At 38.2% G+C, this 22,413-nt stretch overlaps 2 protein-coding genes across 10 annotated transcripts in view; both read left to right on the forward strand.

Annotated features, from left to right (window-relative positions):
• The window catches only part of PLGRKT (plasminogen receptor with a C-terminal lysine), a 53,534-nt gene extending 50,130 nt beyond the window's left edge, over positions 1-3,404 (forward strand). For 3 of the 8 annotated variants that reach the window (XM_032477719.1, XM_032477718.1, XM_032477723.1), the window contains exon 7: positions 2,805-2,983. In XM_032477719.1, the coding sequence (XP_032333610.1) occupies positions 2,805-2,938 (134 nt within the window). In that variant the 3' untranslated portion in view covers positions 2,939-2,983. The other 5 variants (XM_032477720.1, XM_032477717.1, XM_032477721.1 and 2 more) reach the window with 3 other exon arrangements.
• Positions 3,405-10,064: 6,660 nt separating this feature from the next.
• Positions 10,065-16,200, forward strand: LOC116663123 (prorelaxin-like). Of its 2 annotated transcripts, none has more exons than XM_032477725.1 (2): positions 10,065-10,576; positions 15,837-16,200. In XM_032477725.1, exons 1-2 carry the CDS (start codon positions 10,315-10,317, stop codon positions 16,172-16,174), a joined length of 600 nt encoding a protein of 199 aa, XP_032333616.1. In that variant the 5' UTR covers positions 10,065-10,314; the 3' UTR covers positions 16,175-16,200. The 2 variants fall into 2 exon arrangements, with proteins under 2 accessions (XP_032333616.1, XP_032333617.1); XM_032477726.1 differs by lacking the exon at positions 10,065-10,576 and adding an exon at positions 10,711-10,884.
• Positions 16,201-22,413: the final 6,213 nt, after the last annotated feature.

Here is a 22,413-nt window from a genome sequence, read left to right on the forward strand (position 1 = left end):
TTAAAAGTAATGATAATAAATACTCGAACTTAACAGTTTCTAATTATTTTACTATTATCTATACACTTAAGTTATATATATGTCTGTTCTCTTGTTATGTATATCTACTTTCTCTATATGGTAATATTACAGATACAATATACAGACACAATAAAATACAAACACAACTCTGACTTCAGTGACATCCCATTGGTAAGTCAGCTTGAAGTTTGTCATGATGAGAGTATTCACACCATGAGAATCCGCAAATGCCAAATCACCGCTTCACTTATTATTCTGTTGACTGTCTACACTAGGGGTTGAAAACTATGCACTGCAGGCTGGCAACTTATTATGAAAATAAAGTTTTATTGGAACATGGACTAGTCCATTCATTTATGAACTGTCTGTGCCTGCTTTCCCACATCCATGGCTGAGCCAAATCATTGCAACAGAAATGTAAGAACCTACAAGAATAAAACATTTGCTGTCTGGCCCTTTAAGGAAGTTTGCCAACCTGTGGTCTAGATTTAAGAAAGTGATGAAGAAAAATGTTAATGCAGATTAGGCTTAAAAGTGTGTCGTGTCCATAACCATTTACATTGTGAATAGCATAAACATTCAGAAAATATTGTCCTAACATTTAAAAGCTGTTATGTGGTGCAGCAAACTTCACATCATTCTCAAACAAGTAAAGTTCCAACTTATGTCATTGTTTCACTTTTGTCCTACTCATTACCATAACTGAACACACCAGCCATCATTGACGTTGAAATTACACTTTCTAATCAACTGCAACTATAGGTTAGCTATGGATACAAGAGTTCCGCAACAATCAATAAAAATATTCTATGAGAATCAATTTGCTATATGAAATTAATGATAAATTACATTCTACATTTTATTATTCATAAATTGTGTGCTACATACACTTCCTATAATTAAAATTTATAATAAACTTATATACATTCTTGGTTTCTGGAAAGATGGTGGGTAAGTTTTCATCAGTACTGTGCACCTCTCACATAACTCTGGATCTTACAGCTCTAGAAAATATCGCTCCAGCCACAAGAGCCATTCCAATCTCAGGAAGATAGAGTTTTCCATTAGTCAAGGATATCCAAATTCCCACCACACTACACCTCTCATGAGGATCCCTATTTCCCTACTCCTCCAGCCTTCAACCCAGAGCATAGTGGAAACAGTACTTTCCCAAGCCTTCGTTTCTACCATCCTGTACTCTCCTGGGCTACAACCCATCACTATCCCTGAGGCCCTGTGGGGACCTGTGGGGTTTGGAATGCAAAAGGAGAAGGTGCAGACTCCTCTGCAGGTACTGAGAGTAGGGAGCAGAACGTCTCATTCCCAGGTCTAGGGAGATACAGGGTTTATATGTTCTTAAAAATTCTCACTTGAAAATGGAAGGACATTTTCCACATAGAAACTATATTACAATGTCCTTTGAGTGCCATATTGGTAAACCATTGGTTCAGCTATAATATGGGCTAAACAGTTTTTTGTTGATGGTCTGGAAGTTGATTTATAGCATTATTACTACGGGAAAACATATTCTGAGTTCTAAAACATGGATCTATAAATTAACTTTTGGAGTACAATCTCATTTTAAGTGGGACACTAACTGTACATAACTGATTTACTACTGTTAAAGCTCATTTCAATAACCTGCTCAGTTTCATCTTACTCATCTGCTTAAGAATTCATTAATCTGAGATCAACTATGTCTCACTGTTTATAAGGACATTAGAATTCTCAGTGCCTCATAAAAATTAATATGTAGCTTTAAGAAATTTCAACTCTATTACACAGCACTCACTTGACCATATTACTAATGGAGAACAAGTGTGTTTTATAAGAACATTGTGATTGTATATTTGCAAGGTAATTTCATTAAAGGTCCATCAGAGTCTACTGAATATAAAATTTTACACTTCCAAGGCATGTTGTGAGAACTTCCTGTTTAAAAAAACAACTTTAGAATCCACCAGGAAACTTATCATACTAAAAACTTCAGGCTATAATATTTAGCCCTCTTAACTAGTGATGACTCTGAGATACACACTTCCTATGTGACTGAATTTATTATCAGCCATTCTGAAAATACATACTAAGAATCTGTCGTATGGTAGTCACACTGACATGGAAACATCTAGTCTGTCATTAATAGCCTGCCTAATTACATATAATTTTATAGTGACTTTTAATTACTATTTAAGACTGACGGGAAGAAAAGCTGTTTGCAGATGGTTGTAATGCTGTCATAACTTGCCAATTATAGTCTCTCCTGTTGGGTCTGGAATATAAATTAAATTGTGTGCTAAAAGAGGAGGGCTTAAATAAAACAATTGCCTTCAACCCCAAGGAGAGTTTATGGAATGGCGACAACATATATTACAGTTTTTCAAAATCTTGCTCATTTGTCGTCCACAATAAAAGCTGGCAAATATCACCGGGCCCAAGAAATTACTAGCTCTTATTTGAAAGAGGACATGTTTATAAAAATGGGTATATGTATGTGTGTGTCTATGTATGTGGAGACAGACTAAAGCATATTTAATATTAGTTTGGGTATTTACAAATGGTTTTGAGTCAAAGATTAGCTTTTCTGAAAAATTAGACTTTTTAGTAAACTTTATTTTCTCTCATGTCACTTATATTAAGAGGCAAGACGAAGAATTATATGTGATTTCGCCACCCTAAACCCCTCCTAAGACAACTAATTCTTTACTTGGTATTTTTTCACTCCTACATTTTAGAATGCTGTCTTCTGTTAAATAAAGTCTCTGGCATCTGATTTCTCTCTCTAGGAAATTTCAGAATTCATGATTGCGTTTCCTTTGGGAAGTGCCTTCTGGGGACAATGGGTGAACTATTTAACTGTGAGATCTGGGGGCATGCCTCCACACACTGTTACAGCGTGTCCCTGGAACACAACAAGTAGGCCTTCTCACAATGCCGACGACGGCCCCTTTGTCACCTTGCACATTTCTCTACTTTATTTAAGGTGAAGCCGAGAACATACTGGAAACAGAAAAGAGTAAGCTGCAGCTGCCAAAAGGAATGATCACTTTTGAAAGCCTTGAAAAAGCAAGAAGGGAACAGAGTAAATTCTTCATAGACAAATGAAATTATGTTCACCCACCAAATCTCAAAACACACAATTGTTGACTTCAATCATGGCCTTTACAGTTTTTTACATGCTTGAGACTTTGATATAATGGATTTTATTTTAAAATAATAAAATGCAAGATGAGTTCTGTTAAACTATTTTAAAATAAAATTTATAACATTCAACACAAAATCAAGGAGGAACTCTAATCTTTCAGATTTCCTTTATATGTGTGTGTATTACAAATATCTAAATGTAAACTGAATAAACTCAATTGTTTTCAATTCATGGAACAAAAGTCCTGCTACTCATCACTTCTCTGTCACTCACACTTTCCCCATCACATTAGGCTCCCATAGATACCCCTTCTATTTGGATTTGTGAATTCTGTCCTGTCTCCACATGACAGAAAACAACTAAAATTAATGATTAACGTGTATACTGAACTTACTGTGGCCAGACACTGTCTGATTGTTGGCACATATTCTGTAATGTTCCCAAAAATCCTATGAGGCAGGCATCATTTTGTAGATGTGGAAACTGAGGTACAGAGAGATGGAATTACTTCCCCAAGGTCATACATGGACAGGACAGGAACATGAATGTAAATGCTTTGGCTCCACTGTTTATGCTCTAAAAGGTCTTGAAAAACTTAGGTCTTAGTGCATTCTTGACACGCAAAGACAGTTGTGAAAGACAAAACGTGAAAACATCCAAAGAATGACACAGAACACAGTTGCTAGACAGGTGGGAAGAAGGGGAAGGTTGCTTAGGATGCCCGACATTTTATTTTCCCTCACCAAGAAACTTATATGCATAAAATAATTCTATTTATGTCCATTCCTATGATTACAAACTCTACATATTATATACTAATCCCAAGGATTTTTATTATTACTTACCATGTGTCACGAACTTTTGCAGACATTAGGGCTACATGCGTGAATGAGCAGATAAGGTTATTATATTCCAGGAAGGGAGGTATATTCTAGTGAGGCATGAGAGAACTGGGGACAGAACAAATAAACACAAAGATAAACAACTTCGTTTCTGATGGTGACAAATACTTCAGCAGAAATGGAACAAGATGACAGAAAAACGTAGGGGGAGGCTACTTTAGATCTGGGACAGTAGTTTCTGCCTCTCTACAAAGGTGACATCTGAGTTGAGATTTCAATGATAAATCAGGCAGTCCTGTGAAGAGCAGGTATGGGGACAGGGAAAGTATCTCTAGGCACAGGGAAGAGCCAGGGGACAGGCTCTGAGATTTGGCATAGCCATATAGGAGATGAAATTTAAAGGGGGAAAACAAGCATGAATACAATCTCCATTACCCTCAAGCAAAACAACATACAGTTTTGATACAATTATAGTTATAGAGAACTTGGGCCAGGTCTTGAAGGATGCATTGAACTTGTCCATGAAGAAAAGGAGGTAAAGAGGAAGGGCATCCTGGGTAGAAGACTGATTAAAGGCAGCTCCATACGTGCCAAGTCCAGGGATCTGGTGATGGTTGTTTGGTTTGCCTGGAGCAAGAGGTTCCGCAGAGGGGGTACTTGTTAAGAAATGAGCCCGGAGGCACAGCTCAAAGAAAGGTCCTTGGGTGTAACACCAGGAAGTGTTCACTCGATCCTAAGGGTGATGAGCATGAAAAACTCTGCACTGGGATTTTATTGGGAGTAGTCAACTAGAGAGGAAAGATCCCATAGCCCAATCAATGAGGCACTGCAACGGTCCACCTTAGTACGGACCAGGACCCATACTAAGGCTGTGACTTTGGATTCAGAAAAATGAAAAGGACAAATAGCAGGACTGGGAACCAGTTTGAGTTTGTAGAGTAAGGAGAAGGTGATTTCCTTCATTTAATCCATATGGATTATCTGGGACCTCTGGAGGACTTGGGAAAGAAGTGATTGGGAGGCATACTGGTAGGCTAACAGATGCCTAAGATCTGGCACTGGTTTGTAGACCACGTCAGAATCTGGAATTGCATAGTGTTTCGTTCCCCTTAAAATTAAATCACGCTGTTCAAATATTCCTGACATAGTCTAGCCAGGGCTCAAAAAAGGTGGGTTTGAGTCCCTGCAAGGGTTGACTGGATAAATAACTTTCAGGGATTTCTGTTATTCTGCAATATAGCGAGGCCTCTCTGAGCCACCAGGCCATTCATTTTTCTTGGCTTCTTAGCCTGCACTGACCCTGAGTTCATTTTAATTGTTACTTAAAAGAGCCTCTGATAAACACACATACACTCACACTTTCGTTTGCTTCCCAATTGTGTGGTGAGGTAAAAATCAAAGCAGAGTGACTAACTGATGGCTTTGCAATTCAACCATATTAAAATATAATCAACAACACCAAGCAAAGCTGAAGTATATTGGAGAGGGATTTTGCAATAGAAAAACTGTTGAGTTACCTCCTCTGGTATCTTGGGAGCAGCTGGTACCAAATTCTCCCTCCCTTTTTCTTTCCATCAGCACCTGGCCAAAGACCTCCATGACTTTGCACCCTGATACACCTGGGAGTCAAAAGAGTGTAGGTCACAGAGCAAGGGAAGCAGTAGCACCAGAGACAGGCACTACCTCTGCCTGAGCAACAATTCTTCTTAAGCAACCAGGGTGCCATGCCTAATTCCCTCCAGGATGGTGGTCTCCCACCTTCTCACAAACCTTACAGAGGGTCATCCCTGCACCTGTCCCAGGGGTGCACAATCACAAATATCATCTTCATGACTGCCCCCAATCTGCCAGTGATGATTACCAGGCTAGATGAAGTGAATGGAATGTTCTAGCTGGATCCTTGGTAATTGGGACTCAAGAGCCAATCAGTTCAGGTTAGTTGTTCCCACCTTCACAAGTGGGAGCCTCAGAAGCCACCTGCTAAATACAGGCCAAACCCAACAACATGTAAAGCTGTGGTATAGTAAATTGATGACAATTCTTGTCTTGGGAATGAGAGTATTTTAGGGTGGGAAGAGTTGGCAAAACTGGCAAAGACATAAATTATGCCCAAAGCATAAGCCTAGAGGAATTGGTCGTTCTGTCTCAGGTGGCCTTTGCCATTTCACGGAACCAATTAATTAGCCAAGAGCAGCTCATTAAAGCCAACCAGACGTCCTCGGTCATGAGTAGTCCATCTTCTTTTTGATGCGAATTCTTTTATTGCCTCCTATTCAACCAGCTGGTTATGGCATGCCCATATGCAATATTCAACACTGACACTGGAGAGATGAGACTGGCAGCAGTCTATCAGTCACATGTTCACAGCCCAGGATAGGAGGACACTGCATGCCACACAAGGCTACATGGGAGCTGCACTCAGAACGGAGTGAACAACCAAGGGCTGTGTGAGGCAGGCCTTGTAGCATCAGGAGAGTGAGGTAACCCCTGGTTACTGTGAGAGAACGTGACTTGCTCGGAATACTTCCACGGGCTGGCAAAGAAATGAAAGCCACTACTCAGAGATAAGCAGGAACTGTGCCTGGTGCTCTTGATGAGGGCGGTTGTATGGCTAGGGCACTTTAACTGTGGGAGCAGAGTGGGGAGGAGAACTTGTGGTTAAGCCATTTAAGCCCACCTCCCAGTTTCACCAGACGTTAAAGCAGCATGTAATATCTAATGTTGGGCCTTAATTTTAGACTCCGTATATTAACATTTATGGTGATCAATAAAACTAGTATATCAGGGGGACCTCTTATTGAGTGTCTACTACATGATAAGCATGTATCATCAATGAACAGAACTAAGACTCCTATTCACAGGGAGTTTCCATCTGGTGGCATGATCCTTTCTGAATATTCCCTTAGCACATATATTATTGAGTAGATAGAAGGAAAAAGAAAATAATGAAGTTCTTTCTCTTTTCTAATCTCTTAACCAAGAGATTTCGAAAGGTTTGTTGACAAGAGGACTTTCTGAAGATCCCAAGTTCTTTCATTTTTTCGTTTCAGTCTTCTTGGTAAAGCAACATGACAACCTGAAGTGAAGCACGTACACTCTATCTCTATGAAAAATAGAGTCAGCACTGGTTTTTGACCAGGATGCTTGAAATAATACAAAGATTCACCTCTCCTTCTTCCCCAAATCTCAAATAAATAAGAGAAATGTACAAACCAAAATAGATCCAATGCAGCACTGATTATCATGGGGATGGAGTGGGGTTGTCTGCTACTGACAGATCAGAGAAAATCGGAATTTACTATACGACATAAAGCTTGTCAAAAAAACGATTAGCGGTGAAATATAGAAGATCAGAGTCATTTTTAAAAGAACCGCTAGCCAACACCAACTGAATGTAGTAGAGGCTGGAGGGTGCTACAGATAGAAGGCTATGAACAAGAGAATTCAATAAGGGACTACGGAACTTCAGAGGCTGTCTGTCATTCAGGACAAAGATGTACGTAGTGGACGTTCTAACCCAGAAAAACAAGGGAAGTGACCAGGAAACATACAGCCTGGTAAGGACAAAATGCAGCCCCCCAACACAAAAAAGCAGCTCCACAGACCCTGCCCCCGCCCCCGCCCATGCCCCTCACCCTCTCCTCCACAAAATCCCGGGAGGCAGAGAAGGCTCCTCGCCCCAGAGGCTGAATTCACTGCTTCTTATTATATGACCAGTTTTTGAGTGGTACAAAGATAATCTGTGGTCACCCATCAAGTATAAGCTCTGAAATAATTACTTTTCAATCTTTAAAATATGTAATTCAAGAGCTACTAAAGCATACCTAAAACTCTCATGAGAAACTGATAAATGTAAGCTTAATTTATTTCTCATATAAAAATTTATTTCACACATATATATGTATCACTCAGGATTGTGTTCTCTGTAGATAACAGAAAATGCTACAACAGTGGCTTCAAAGAAGCCCGTGGAGTAAATATCCAGCCCTGTTTTTAAGCATCTGAATGATGCCAGCAGTCTCCTCAACAGTTTTCCTGTCAGCTCTCTACCTCCTACTTTCCACACATTCTTCTTCCAAGAAGGATGCTGCACCTCTGGGTCTCAGTCTTTGAGTTTCAGGTAGGAAAAGGAGGCAGAAGTCTTAGTGCCTGGATTACAAAAGCAGAGGCTTTGCCAGAAACTTCCACATGTGTGCTTATGTCCTATTGACCAGAACTGTGTTACATGGACACTGCTGCCCGAAGGAGACTTTAGAAAAATCATTTCTACTACTAAAGATTGAGCTGAAGTAGACAGAGTTGAGATAGACAAGGGGGAAGGGTCTAGGAAGAGGCTGAGGCACTTTCACTCACTAGTACCGTAGGTTTGCTTACTGCTTTATCCCTCCAGTGACTGTTTTAAAGACTCTGATGTTTACCTATTAACTTTCACCATGCAGACTAATTGCACTTGGAGTTGGATCCAAGGAATTCAGTGGAACCAAAGAAAGCGGGCTTTGGAATCCAGGGGACGTGACTAAGAATCTCATGTCCAACACCTACCTGATGTGTGCAGGGCGTTCATTTGGTTTTTCTCTTTAAAAGAGTTTCCTTGGTTTTTAAGGTTTTTTAAAGTATACTAAACACCTCCTAGTTGTGTCCATGAATCCTGCATTTCCCTGTTACATGTAACAGTAGGGCAAGCCCACATCTGGCACATGTGCCAAACAAAGTCACACAAGTTACTTGACTACTCTCAACTTGCTTCCTCTCTCTGTAAAATGGGAGGATGGTTGCTTCATTGGACAGCTGTGAGGATGCTTCAAGACCACCTAAGTAAAGTAAAAACTTACCCCCCTGGAAATTTACATTTTAAATGAGAAATTACTTTGCAGGATAGCTTTGTAAATAGATTATTTTTTGAAATGACTGTCAATTCACAAAAATACCATCAAACCTAAGTTTACAGGTCTGTCCCCAACTGCTTGTCATAGGGGAAACCAGTCTAAAATCACTACCTGTGACAATCCCACAGCTTTGGTCAGGCTTTTTTCTTTCTTCAAGAATTATGCAATGCTTAGCATTTGACCAACCTAGAAATTAGAATTATTCTATTCTACAACTGTATTTATAACTAAGTGATTGTTGACTTTTTATTTTAATTCAAAGTTACCCTAACTTCCTCCAAGTCTCTAATATACATTGTGGAGCTGAGGTAACCTGAGTACATTAGGAACACAGCACACAAATTACTGAAACATGAATCTATTTACACTTACAAGTTAAGTTTTCATCCATCTAGAAAGGTGTAGTGAACATATCACCTCAAATTGTGTTGGATTTTTTAAAGTTAAATTAGAAGGTGTTAAAAGATCTCCTACAAAATACAGCAAGCAGAGAACAATTTTTAAAAAGAACATAGTTTTTGTGGTGTAACCTGTTACCAAAATATTCTTTCTGGAATTGTGAGACTCATTGCTTGCAGGCTTGCTTGCCTTTTTTGTTGTTTTTTGATTGGTTTCTGTATTTCTGTGTGTGTTTTCTTCAGTCTCTAAGGGTACAGAATACAATCTCAAATTACAGTACTCAAGTAAAGAGTTTCAGTCAAACTATTTCTCACAGGAGTCGAAAGAAAGTCAGTGGAGAAAGTGCAGTGTATACTGAGATAGTATACAAGCTTAACGTGATGCACTGAGAATTTCAAGGTGTTACCAGGATTTGATGAAGAAAAATCATCAGTTCTCCCTCTCTTGTCAGCAATATATCCATTCATTCACTATATTTTTATGCATTGATACACCAGACACAATAGTAATTCATCTAACTATAATTATATTTAGATTACAAAGTTATGCAGCAGATGTTCATGTTGGGTTGTAAGAAGATGGGTGATTTCAATTTTACTTCTGTTGCGATAATTCAGTGTAATGGCCATGCTTAGTTTTTTAATAAAAACTTCAAATATTGACTTAAGTTTACGTAAGTTAAAAAAAGTTGTTTCAGAATAAGAAAAGAAAGAAAAACACAACTGTAAATGGGCCAATAATCTAACCATGAGCAAACAGATGAAAGTTGGGAGGGGTGCACTAGTGCTGGGAAGAGGGTGGGGAGTGCGGAATTCCAAGGAGGTAGGTTGGGAAAGGGGTGGAGCTTGGACCCTTAACTCAAGGTCTAAGTAGTAGCCAGAGGGCTATAAAAACTTGGAGGAGCCAGGCAGGGAAAGCAACCGAAGGTGTGGGATTTGCACACATACGGAGGCCGGTAGGCAACAGCAGCTGCAGTATCTACAGAAAGACTGAAACACCCACAGCAACACAGATCAGGTCCAGGATGCCGCGCCTGCTCTTGTCCCACCTGCTAGGTGTCTGGCTGCTACTGAGCCAACTTCCTAAGGAGACCTCAGGCGAGCGTTCAAACGACTTCGTTAAGGCATGCGGCCGCGAATTAGTCCGCCTCTGGATCGAAATCTGTGGCTCTGTCTCCTGGGGGAGGCCGGCTCCGAGACCGGCTCCGAGACCGGCTCCAAAACCCGCTCTGAGACCCGCTCTGAGCCAGGACAAGAAGCCTCGGCTGAGATCTGGACCGCCAGCAGGTGAGAGCTCCCACCCCGGGTTCCCACTGGTTGCTGTCGGTCTGCCGACCAATCGGAACGGTAGCCCGCCCTACCTCGAGACTTCATTGGCTGCCGCGCTCAGCCCTTAACTCTAAAGCCGGGGCCTCCAAGTTTGGGCTTTTCCCTCGTATCTTGCTTTTTCAGTGAGGATCTCACCAAGGATTGCACCAGAGGGAGGGAGGGAAAGCCCCGAGAACAGAAAATGGTCTCACCTGAGAGGCACTTGTTGCCCTTCACCTCTTGGCAGTCAGGCTGACGGTGTAGGGAGAAGGGGGAACACAGACCAGGTAAGTGTCCAAAGACCGCAGGAGGTGGGGCCTACTCGGAGGGATCCTAGAGACAAGATCCCAGGGCATGACGGCAGGCTTGTTGGCAGCTGGGGCAACTGGACTGGGCATCTCGACTTGGGACGACAGGGGGCAAACAGTGAGGTGTGAGCTGGTTATCCAGTGTATTTGCACACCAAAGAGCACAGGGCACAGACCTCTAATTGGCTCCTGAAGTGGTAAACACGAAGAGACTTAGATTTAATGACTCTCCCCTTCGATTTAAAAACAAACAAACAAACAAACAAACAAACATACAAACCTGGCTGTGACCGATGACATCGAAAACTTCCCCTTTAATTTTATTTTTATTTGTAAGCCTCACCAAAGGGGAGAGCCTAGCTTCTGACTTATTTGAACTGGTTCTTGAAGTTCATTTGTAAGAAAAGGGACTGAAGAGAAAGAAAAGGGCCTGATAGCCTGTAAGGAAAACTAAAGGGGACCAAGAGTCAAGGGAAAGTTTGCCCTTCTGACAAACACAGCTGAAAATCTGATTGATGCTTCTAGCATTTGGAAGGTGCAATGGATTTTCCTTAAAAGCAAGAGCAAGAACTGAGAACTGAGTACAGCTTAAAGCTGGAATTTTGTTTTAAACCCACTTTGTTACTTATAAACCATTTATAAAGATATTGGAAGTTAAGTTTAAATAGCAGGGGAACTTTCACTGGAGGCATAGGCTAGTGTCATGAGTGTAGGAGCTCATATTAAATTCAGAGAAGGCAAGCTCAATTATGAATAAGTGTTTCATATTTTGTAACACATATGCAATTTATGATAAACCAGAACTGTATTTTACAGGCTATATGTATATCCTGTATATAGGTGACACTTGGAAAATTATTGTGAACATTAAGGATATTACTTCCCTTTTATGGGATTTAAAGCACGATTATAAAATTACTTACATTTTGACATCATTGGTCAGAGATTGATTTACTTAATGCAAGTGCTTATATAATTTTTGTATCATATTAATAGATGAGTACTGCAGAGTTTAGGAATTTAGTGATTCAGTGTAGGGAACACCACATTGCATTGCACTCATTGAATTCATTAATTCACTCCTTCTGAAGAAATAACGTGCTCATATGAAACGCTGAGAAGTATACATAAGACAATGAGAAAAATGCAAAGATAGATATTAAAGACTTTGAAAAAATGAGAATTTAATGAGAAAATAAAAATATCTGTATTAAAAGAGGAACTGGAAAGCAATGTTAACATATGGAGATACATGTGTAGATCTCCTGCATTTTCATTTAACATCATACAGTGAGCACTTTCTCACATTGTTATTCTCCAAAAACATAATTTAAAATTTCTTCCTAGTATCCCATATCATAAATCTACCATATATATTTAACCATTCTTAATGGACATTTGGATTGTCTCCAGATTGTTGCTTAAAAATGGTTTTCTGAGTACATTTATACCTATACAGGCATTTAGCCAAATTTGTATTTCTGTAGAAGAGCTTGTGATTTTAAAATATTTTTAAGGACACACTGTAACTGACTATAGCTCAATAAAAATACACTGTCTGTATCGCTGCTCAGTACATAATTTACCTGGAAATAATCTAACAGAATACTGCCTACAAGTGAGGATCAACAGAAATGTTTAAATTATTAGTCAAGAATTATTTTGGAAGTACGTGTCAATAATTTGTGATTCATGAGATTTAAAACCTCTATTGTTAGTTTCCCTTTGTTTTTACATTATTAAATTGTTAGCTCACCATTTTCCCCACAATGTGTGCATAATTATAACACTTACTGCACCCCCTTTTAAAACAAGATAGATATTTTAATTAGAAGAAGTCTATGCTAGTGAGATTTGAGTCTAAAATACAATGATTAACAGGCATTTGTATGAATTCAGGTCAATGAGAATACTATCTTTTAGACTCCAAAAGCTAAAATTGTTGTGGGCTGAAAAATGTTTCAAAACAAATTAAAGAGAATAATTTTAATAAAAGAGGGCAACACAGGCAACAAAAGCAAAATCAGACAAGTGGGGCTATACCAGTCAAAAATTTCTACATAGCAAAGGAAATAATCAATAGTGAAAAGACAATCTATAGAATGGGAGAAAATATTTGCAAAGTATATATCTGCTAGAGGATTAATTTCCAAAATATATCAGGAATGCCCACAACTCAACAGCAATAAAACTTAATAACCTGATTTAAAAATCGGCTGAAGACTTCAACAGACATTTCTCCAAGGAAGACATACAAATGGCCAACAGGTACAAGAAAAAATGCTCCATATCACTAATCATCAGGGAACTGTAAATCAATACACCAGTGAGATATCACTTTAACCTATCAGGATGGCTATAACCAATAAACAAAAGACAAGTGTGGTTGAGGATGTGGAGAAACGGAAACCCATGTGTACTATACTTTTGAGAAAGCAAATCTGTGCAGCCACTATGGAAAACAGTGTGGCGGTTCCTCAAAAAAAAAAAAAAAAAAAAAAAAAAAAAAAAAAGATCCAGCAATCCCAATTCTGGGTATTTATCCAATAACAATTGAAATCAGGATCTTGAACAGACATTACTACTCCCATATTCATTGTAGCAACATTCATAATAGCCAAGGGGTGGAAACAACTTAAATATCCATCCACAGATGAATGAAGAAAAAAGAAAAGCAGTGCATGTATACAACTGGCCTAAAAAAAGGAGGAAATCCTAAAATATGCAACAACATGGATGAACCTGGAATACATTATACTGAATGAAAAAGCCTGTCACAGAACGACAAATATTGCTTGATTCCACTTCCAAGTATCTAAAATAGTCAAACTCATAGGAGCAAAGAATAAATGGTGATTATCAGGGACTAGGAGGAGGGAAAAATGGGGAGTTGCTAAGTAACATGTGCAAAACTTTAATTATGCAAACTGAATTAGTTCTAGAAATCTGATGTATAACATTGTACCTACAGAAAATTATGCTATATTGAACACTTAAAATTCTGTTAAAAGAGTAGATCTCATGTTAAATGTTCTTAACAAAATTAAAAAAAAAAAGATACCTGAGATCTCTGACATATTTTTGTGAATTTTTGTGTAACTTTAAAAATATTTCAGAATAAAAGTTTTTCAACTGTAAAAAAAAGAAGTGCCAAAAAACATAACGTATTAATAAATGAGGCAGACACTACAGATGGTTTGCTTGATTCATTAACTAACTGGCTTTAAGACTATGGAGAGTTACTATCAGGTTTTCTCTGCATTCAATAAGGCCCCAGCTAGAGACAGTTTAAGTTAGAGCCAGGAGAGTTTTTTATCAGGAGATTGAATTGAACTTGGGATGTCTTACCCGGGGAAAATGCAAAAACTTCTGACTACCAAAAAGTAGTATAAATTCTCATCTGTCATACCAGTTTAGAACTTGAATGAGAGACAGCATTAGAAGGAAAAACTAAATGCTAGAGTATTGTTTTCTTTCTACTGAAAACTCCAACCGTTGAAGCTTGTTGTTGACTGAAAGGAGAGTAACTGAGATTCTTGCTACAGAACTCACAGAAAATGGACCGGTCCCAGACCATTACTGCCTGGGTGAGGGGGCATGTTGGTTACCCAGGAATCCTCCTTCCATGCTTACATTTAGATCTCTTAACCTCATTGTTTTCACTATTTCAGGAGAAATGCCTTATTAATAAGTTGGAAAGGACAGTTTTGCTGTCGATGAAGAACAGCAAGAACTGATCCAGGTTACACTATAATTTAAACATCATCTGTGTTTCTGGTGCTATAACTCTCAAAAATGATGTAATAAGGATAGGTAAGGTTAGGAGAGTTTTTTAAGTGCAGGAAACGTTTACTATTTATTTATATCTCCTATTTGGTAGTGCTGGAGACACGAAAAGAGTCAGTGAATGTTCAACTGAACTGAATGGGTATAAATAAGGAAGATGTCAGCTGGTCCCTGAAGGTTCCCAGCCTTCCAACCTTCATTGTTTGCCCATCCTGGGATGCTGCTTAAGAATAGATTCCCTTCTGAAAGAACACACAGAACTTGCATAGTTCCTGATCTACAACACTGGAACAAAAACCATACACAGTACATTAGTCGGGAGACGCACGCCACAACAGATAATAATCTCTCTTAGTCAGTGATTTGTTGGTTAGTGTTCTTTTTCTCTATTTATATATATATTTATTTATTTATTTTATTGGTGGGGGGAGGTAGTTAAGTTTACTTATTTATTTTTAGAGGCGGTACTGGGGATTGAACCCAGGACCTTTTGTATGCTAAGCATGTGCTCTACCACTTGAGCTATACCCTCCCCCTAACCCATTTTTCTATTTAATGTAAAATACTATTAATTTGTAGTAAGTACTCTGGAGAAGAAAAATTGTTAGACAGATGCATAGGGGAATCAGAGACTGGTATCTCCTGCCAACTATATCAGAGCAGTTGAAAATTCTGCCTTTTTAACTGTATCCTGAAGCAGTAACTTGGCACCATGGACCATGTGATAGTTGAAAATAATTAATATGTTTTTCAAGGGTGACTATCATAACTCAGAACTTGCTTCGTCATGGTAGAAGATTACTCAGCTAAGAAAAATTCATGTGTGTTTTGGATGGTCAAGATGACTTCAAAAGTGTCAGGGAGGGAAAAGTGCTATGATGAATGCATTAAGGGGACATAAGGAGAGAAGACAGAGGGTCCGAGTGGAGTAAAACAGAACCTTGGTAATGTTCTAGTACTTCAGTTTAGTACTGCCCAACTATAATAAATTAAGTTTTTTAGGTACTGGGGCACTTGCTGATTCCATTTTACTGTTTAATTGTATTGAAGCAATGCTTTCCTTTATGTCTATTCAAAATTTTAGAGTTTTCCTGATGTTTCTTAACATGAGTGTTTTTTCCTCCTCCCCTTCTTTTTAAACTTAGAAATCATGCCATCCTCCATCACCAAAGATGCAGAAACCTTAACTACGATGTTGGAATTCACCCCTAATTTGCCACAGGAGCTGACGGCCACACTGTCTGAGAGGCAGCCATCGGCAGAGCCACAACAACCTGCTTTAAAGGATTCAAATCTTAATTTCGAAGAATTTAAGAAAATCATTTTTGACAGACAAAATGAGGAAGAAGACGAGAGTCTTTCAGAATTAAAAAACTTAGGCTTAGATAAACATTCCCGAAAAAAGAGACAGTTACAAATGACACTGGGTGAGAGATGTTGTCAAAAAGGTTGTAGCAGAAAAGAAATGGCTACAGCATGCTGAGCTGAAGCCAGCTGCGTATTCCATCTAATGCTCACATTTTTCTCAATGGCACATTCACTGATGCCTCTGTCACCCCACTGATTATCAGAATATGAGAAATCATGTTTAGTGCTTAGATTTCCCATCTGATGTGTAAAAATATGTCGCTTATATTACTGTACTTTCTGCTAATAAATTTTTTATGCTAGATGGTATTTTTGTCTTTTTAAATTCATGACACCATTATGTTACTACTATTTTTTTTTAATGCTGCTGGCTTAAAATTACAATAAAATCTTAATCACTTTCGCCACACACAGTAACTCAAAGAAAATTTTAAAAATAGGTAGCTTAGTAAACCATCATGATTTCCATTAGTGAGAATGGATATGTCTGCTTTTGAAATTTGTATCTGATAAATTATAACCTGTCACCCACTCTTTTTTCCCACCTAATGCCCAAACAGTCTTTCACTACTTAATGTCAAGTGAATTATTTTACTAGCAAAAAATAACTTACACAGCACCTAACAAAAGGTATATAAAAAGCACCAAAATGTTTTTGTTGATATTAAGTCTTAGATTGAATATACAAAGAGTCACAACACTTGAGCTTTTCTGATAAATTTGAAAATTTTTGCGACTTATTGAACTATTACAAAAAATCAAAAGGGACCCTAAATCAATTTAATTTAGTTGGGGCCATATAAACTCAACTATTTTTCAAACTAGGATTCTTATCTTAATTCTACTGTCTAAACCACTAATAAATAAATTATATTTTTAAAGGAGAATATACATATATGGAGAGAGAGAGAGAAGAGAATAAACAATTCACTGTAATACATCACAGAAAAACTGGTTTAGCAGTGGAACATAGTTCATGTTTGCTATTTTAGAATTGACAAACCATTTCTGAAACAAAATAACTGTGAAATGATATGAAACCTTAGCACAGTAAATAAAGAAATTTATCACCTTGTACTTAGCTAGTTCCTTTGACTTAAATACACCTAAATTTTTAGGCAGTATTTATTTTAAAAAATACACTTAACTAGCAATTTAATTTCCATCAAATGTCTGTAAACAGAATTTAAAGGTACTGAAACAGCAACTTTCATACCTAAATTCTCATACATGATTAATCAATTATTAATCAGTAATTAATCCAAAGCTTTATTAAGTCTTCACTAAGGTCACCTTGTAAAACTTTGTAAATGGCTGCAGAACCTCAGAGTCCATAAGCCACCTTGGACACAGCCAGGAAGAGTGCTGTCTGAAATGGAAAATCCAACACAGAGAACAAGCGACCAGGAAATTGACAGCCCAGACAGGACAAAGTCATCTCCATGCACAAGAGATGTCTCCCCAGACTGCTTTGGCCCTTGTCCTCATCTGCTTCTCCACAAAAGCCCCAGAGACAGACTCCTAATCCCAGAATCTGTATTCACTACCTCTGATGAGATGATCACTTTTTAATTGGTACAAAGACAGTCTATGGTTAACTATGGTTAACTATCTACTATAAACACTCAGATAATCAGTTAACATCTTTAAGATATCTAATTCTCAGGCTGCCAAAGCCCTCCTGAAGCTCTCATGAGAAACTGATGAATGTATACGTAATTTCTTATATTAAAAAATATACTCCGGTTACATATGTGTGTCAGTTAGGATTGTGTTTTCTGTAAGTAACAGAAAACCCTACAACAGGGTTTCAAAGAAGACTGTGGATTAACATCCAACCCTGTTTAGCATTTGAATGATGCCAGCAGACTCCTCCCACACTTCAGCTCCCACACAGTCAGTTCTGCTTAGCATATAGACCTTCCTCCTTATGCTCCCACTTCAAGATCCCAAGATGGCTACCATACCTCTGGACCTCAATACACATTTTAGGCAGGGGGAAAAAAAAAAGGAACAAAAAGGCTTAGTGCCTGAATCTGAAAAGCAAAGGCTGTGCCAGAAACCTCCACATGTGTACTTATTTTGCATTGGACAGAACTGTGTTGTGGACACTACTACCTGCAAGAGATGCTGGGAAATCATTTCTACCACGTATGGTGTAGACAGTTGAGGTAGGGAAGGGAGAAGGATCTAGAAAGGAGACTGGGTCAGTCAACCTATAGCTTTGCTCATATTTGCTGCTCTTGTATCTACAATGACTGTTTCAAAGACATTAATCTTTATTTATTAGCCTTCACCACTAAGAATAACTTCAACCATAGTTGGATCCAAATGATATGGAAAAAAAGAGAAGTGTTTGGAATCCAGTGGACATGGGTAGAAATGGTTAAGAGTTAATTTTATCCCAAATGGCTGGTGAATTCTGCCAAGTGCTTTTTCTGCATCTACTGAGATAATACGATTTTTTTCTTCCATTCTATTAATGTGACATCACAATGATTCATTCACATATGTTGAACCATCCTGCATGCCAAGTACAAATCCCTCTTGATAATGGTGAATGATCCTTTTAATATTCTACTGAATTTGGTTTGCTAGTATTTTCTTGATATTTTTGCATCTATATTCATCAGGGACATTGATCTGTAATTTTCTTTTCTGGCAGTGTCCTTTTCTGGCTTTGTAATCAGGGTAATGCTATACTCATAAAGTGAGTTTGGGAGTGTTCCCTCCATTTGATTTTTTGGAAGAGTTTGAAAAGGAATGGTGGTATTTCTTTAAATAGTTGGTAAAATTCACCAGTGAAGCCATCTGGTCCTAGCTTTTGATTTGAGTACATTTGAGTTACATGATGAAATTATATACAAATATTTGAAAAAGAAGACTGTATGACTGATTGCTGAATACGAATGATAGCAAAGGAGATGTCATCAGCATGTCAAGTCCATGCCAAGGCCACTGAGCAATACAGCAAAACCAGAATTTCAACCTCATATACATTTGTTCATATTTTCCTTATCCATCTAGACAGATAGATAGATAGACAGATAGATAGATGGAAAATCAATCCAGTTTTCCATATCTCTCTCTTCCCTGTCTTACACTTTGTGAGAGATATTTGTGTAATCTTTAGGATTATCATGCATTTACAAATGACAGGAAGAGGAGTTTTAAGAAGATCTTCCTTACTCCTCTCTATATTTCACTCATTTTTCCTAATAATTGGTTTATTTATAAACCTTATAAATTTATCATTTCTTGAGGGATGTATAAGCAATAAAAACAATGGAATTACTTTTAAAATGTTGCAACAGGGTCTTTGTGCAGCCTCTAGCTGGTGATTCCTCAACTTCATAACACAGTGGAGACAAGAGAGGGTCTTTAAAAATACTGATGCCTGGCTCTGACACTACGATACACGGATTTAATTGTTTTGGCATGCAACATAAGTATTTGGATTTTTATTGAAAGCTCTTCAGGGGAATCTAATGTGCTATAACTCTGGAGAATCATTAGGTAGAGGTTAGAGCCTATATTGGGAGACACGGCCACATAACACTGCCTGAACTCAGGCATAAGTCATGCTATTGAAGAAGAGAATCCAGCTTACAGAAGATGGACTTCATTGGAAACCTAGCTTTTCCTAATAAACAGTTGTAGAGCATAAATCCAGTGACTGGTTAAAGTAAACATGGTATATCACATTGTGGAATAATAGTCAGTAAGCAAAAGCAACCAAGTATACTGATAAATGCAACAACCTGAGTGAATCTCCATAGAACTAGGCTGAGTGAAAAAAGTCAATTCTAAAGATTACATAGTGTATGATTTCTTTATAAACATTGTTGAAGTGACAAAATTCAACGGAGAACTATTTTGCCAAAGGTTAAGGCCAGGGGAAGTCATTTAGGAAGGAAGCTGGTGTGACTATATGAATCTTTGTGGTATTAGAGTAGTTTTATATCTTGAATATATCAATGTCAGCATCCTAGTTGTGATAGTGTACTAAAATTTTACAAGATGTTACCACTGGAGAAAGCTGGATCTCTCTGCATGATTTCTTACACTCATATGCGTGAACTTTTATTTTCTCAAAATTTAAAAATTAATTTTACAAAGTCCACAAAACCCTAAGACTCAAAGGGACAAAGTTTGGATTGTTTGCTATGGGCAATCAGACAAAAGGGTAAGAATTCATGGAAGATATTAAGTAGTTGGGAAGATACTGGCTGTGAAATCTAAAAGAACAAGAGATTCAGTCTTTACATATCTATTTCAAGTGCTACCACAGTATGCCTAAAACTCTCCTGAGAAACCGATGAATATAACTCAACTTTTTTCACATAAAAGAGTCACACTAGTTATACATTTGTATTGGTTAGTATTGTGTTCTCTGTAAATAACAGAATACCATGAAATAGTGACTTAAGCCTTTGGAGTAAACACCCACCCAAAAACCCTGGTCCAGCATCTTAGTGATGCCAGCAGGTTCCTCCCACTTTTTCTGTGAGCTGTGCTTAGCATATAGGCCTTCTTCCATATGCTCCTGACTCATGGTTCAAAGAAGACTGCTGCAGGTCAACTGTCAGAGTGCATTATAAGCAGGAAAAGAAGAGGACAAAGGAAGGCTTAGTGCCTGGATCAGAAAAGCAAAGGCTTTTCCAGAAACTTCTGTAGTTATTTAACGTTGTATTGGCCAGAACTATATCACACAAACCCTGCTACCTGCATATATCAGTTAGCTAGAGCTATAAAAAAACCAAATACCACAGACTGGATGGTTTAAAGAAGAGAAATAAGTTTTCCCATGGTTTTGGATGCTGCAGATGCTGGAAATCCAAAATTAAGGTGCTGCTTGCAAAATTAGTTTTCCTGAGGCCTTTCTCCTTGGCTTGCAGACAAAAAGACAGACTTCTTGCATGTGTCTTCACATGTGCACTTTTCTCTGTGCATTCACATTCCAGGTATCTCTTCCTCTTCTTATAAGGAAACCAGTCTTTTAAATTACAGCCTCACCTATGACATTTAACCATAACCACTTCTTGAAAAGATCTATCTCCAAATGTAGTCATATTCTAAAGTACTAGGGTTTAGGTCTTCCATATATGAATTTCAGGGGAACACAGTTCAGTCTATAATATTCTACCCTCTAGATCCCCCAAATTCATGTCCCTCTCACATGCAAAATACATTCACTCCCTTCACAACAGTCCAAAATTCTTAACCCATTCCAGCCTCAATTCTAGGTCCAAAGTTTCATCTAAACATTTTCTAATTCATGCATGGCTGAGAATCCAGGCCAAACTTCTCTCCAGATGACAGACTGTGAAACCAGACAATTTGTATGCTTCCTATACATAATGATGGAAAACAGTGGGACAGGCAGAGGATAGACATTCTTATTCCACAAGGAAGAAATTAAGAGAAGAAATAAAGAAAGAAATTAAGAAAAGGAAGGAAGGAAGGAAGGAAGGAAGGAAGGAAGGAAGGAAGGAAGGAAGGAAGGAAGAAAAGAAAGAAAGAAAGAAAGAAAGAAAGAAAGAAAGAAAGAAAGAAAGAAAGAAAGAAAGAAAGAAAGAAAGCAAGCAAGAAAGCAAGAAAGGAAGGAAGGAAGGAAGGAAGGAAGAGCAAGAGCAAGCAAAAGCTGACAGGTACTAAGCAAGTCTAGTCTATAACATGACAAGTCTAATTCCATTAGATTTTAATGCTAGAGTATAATCCTCTTTGGCTCAATGCTCCTTCAGGCCCAATGGGGCTCTACTTTAGGTGGTGGCCCTGCCCCACAACTGTGGGTATTAGTTTTGCCCCTGAAGCAATGGGAGGCAGTAGTATTTTGAAACCAGAGAGGAGAAAGACTTGCCTCCTGAACCTTGGGTGCAAGGACAGCCCTACCAATTCCTGAATCACCATGGGGTCATTCATTGATTTTCTTGAAGGATAATGTATATTCAAAGCTGAATATCTCTATTGTCCCATCCTGCAGACTCCTAGATATCCAAAAGTCTTCCTTCATTTTGTTCTGTTTGTCCCTTTTGTCCAAGCTGGAAATATTTCTGCTGGTATAGCTTCATCTTTCTTCCTGTCTTCTGCTAGGACACCTGCTTAGATCCATGGGTAATCTCTTTATGGAATGACTGTACAACTACATTCTTGGTTTCCTTTCCAGAAACACTTTCCAAGTTTTGCAATATGGAAAGACTGAAAATTTTCCAAATCTTCATGTTCTGATCCTTTTTACTTAACAATTCCTTCCATTTACCTGTATCCTCTAGCATTTAACTATAAGCAGCAAGGAGAAAACAAGCTGATCTTGAATATTTTACTTAGAAATCTCGTCTGCTAAATACCCACATT

Source organism: Camelus ferus, chromosome 4, assembly GCF_009834535.1.
Source record: "Camelus ferus isolate YT-003-E chromosome 4, BCGSAC_Cfer_1.0, whole genome shotgun sequence".
Lineage (NCBI taxonomy): Eukaryota > Metazoa > Chordata > Mammalia > Artiodactyla > Camelidae > Camelus > Camelus ferus.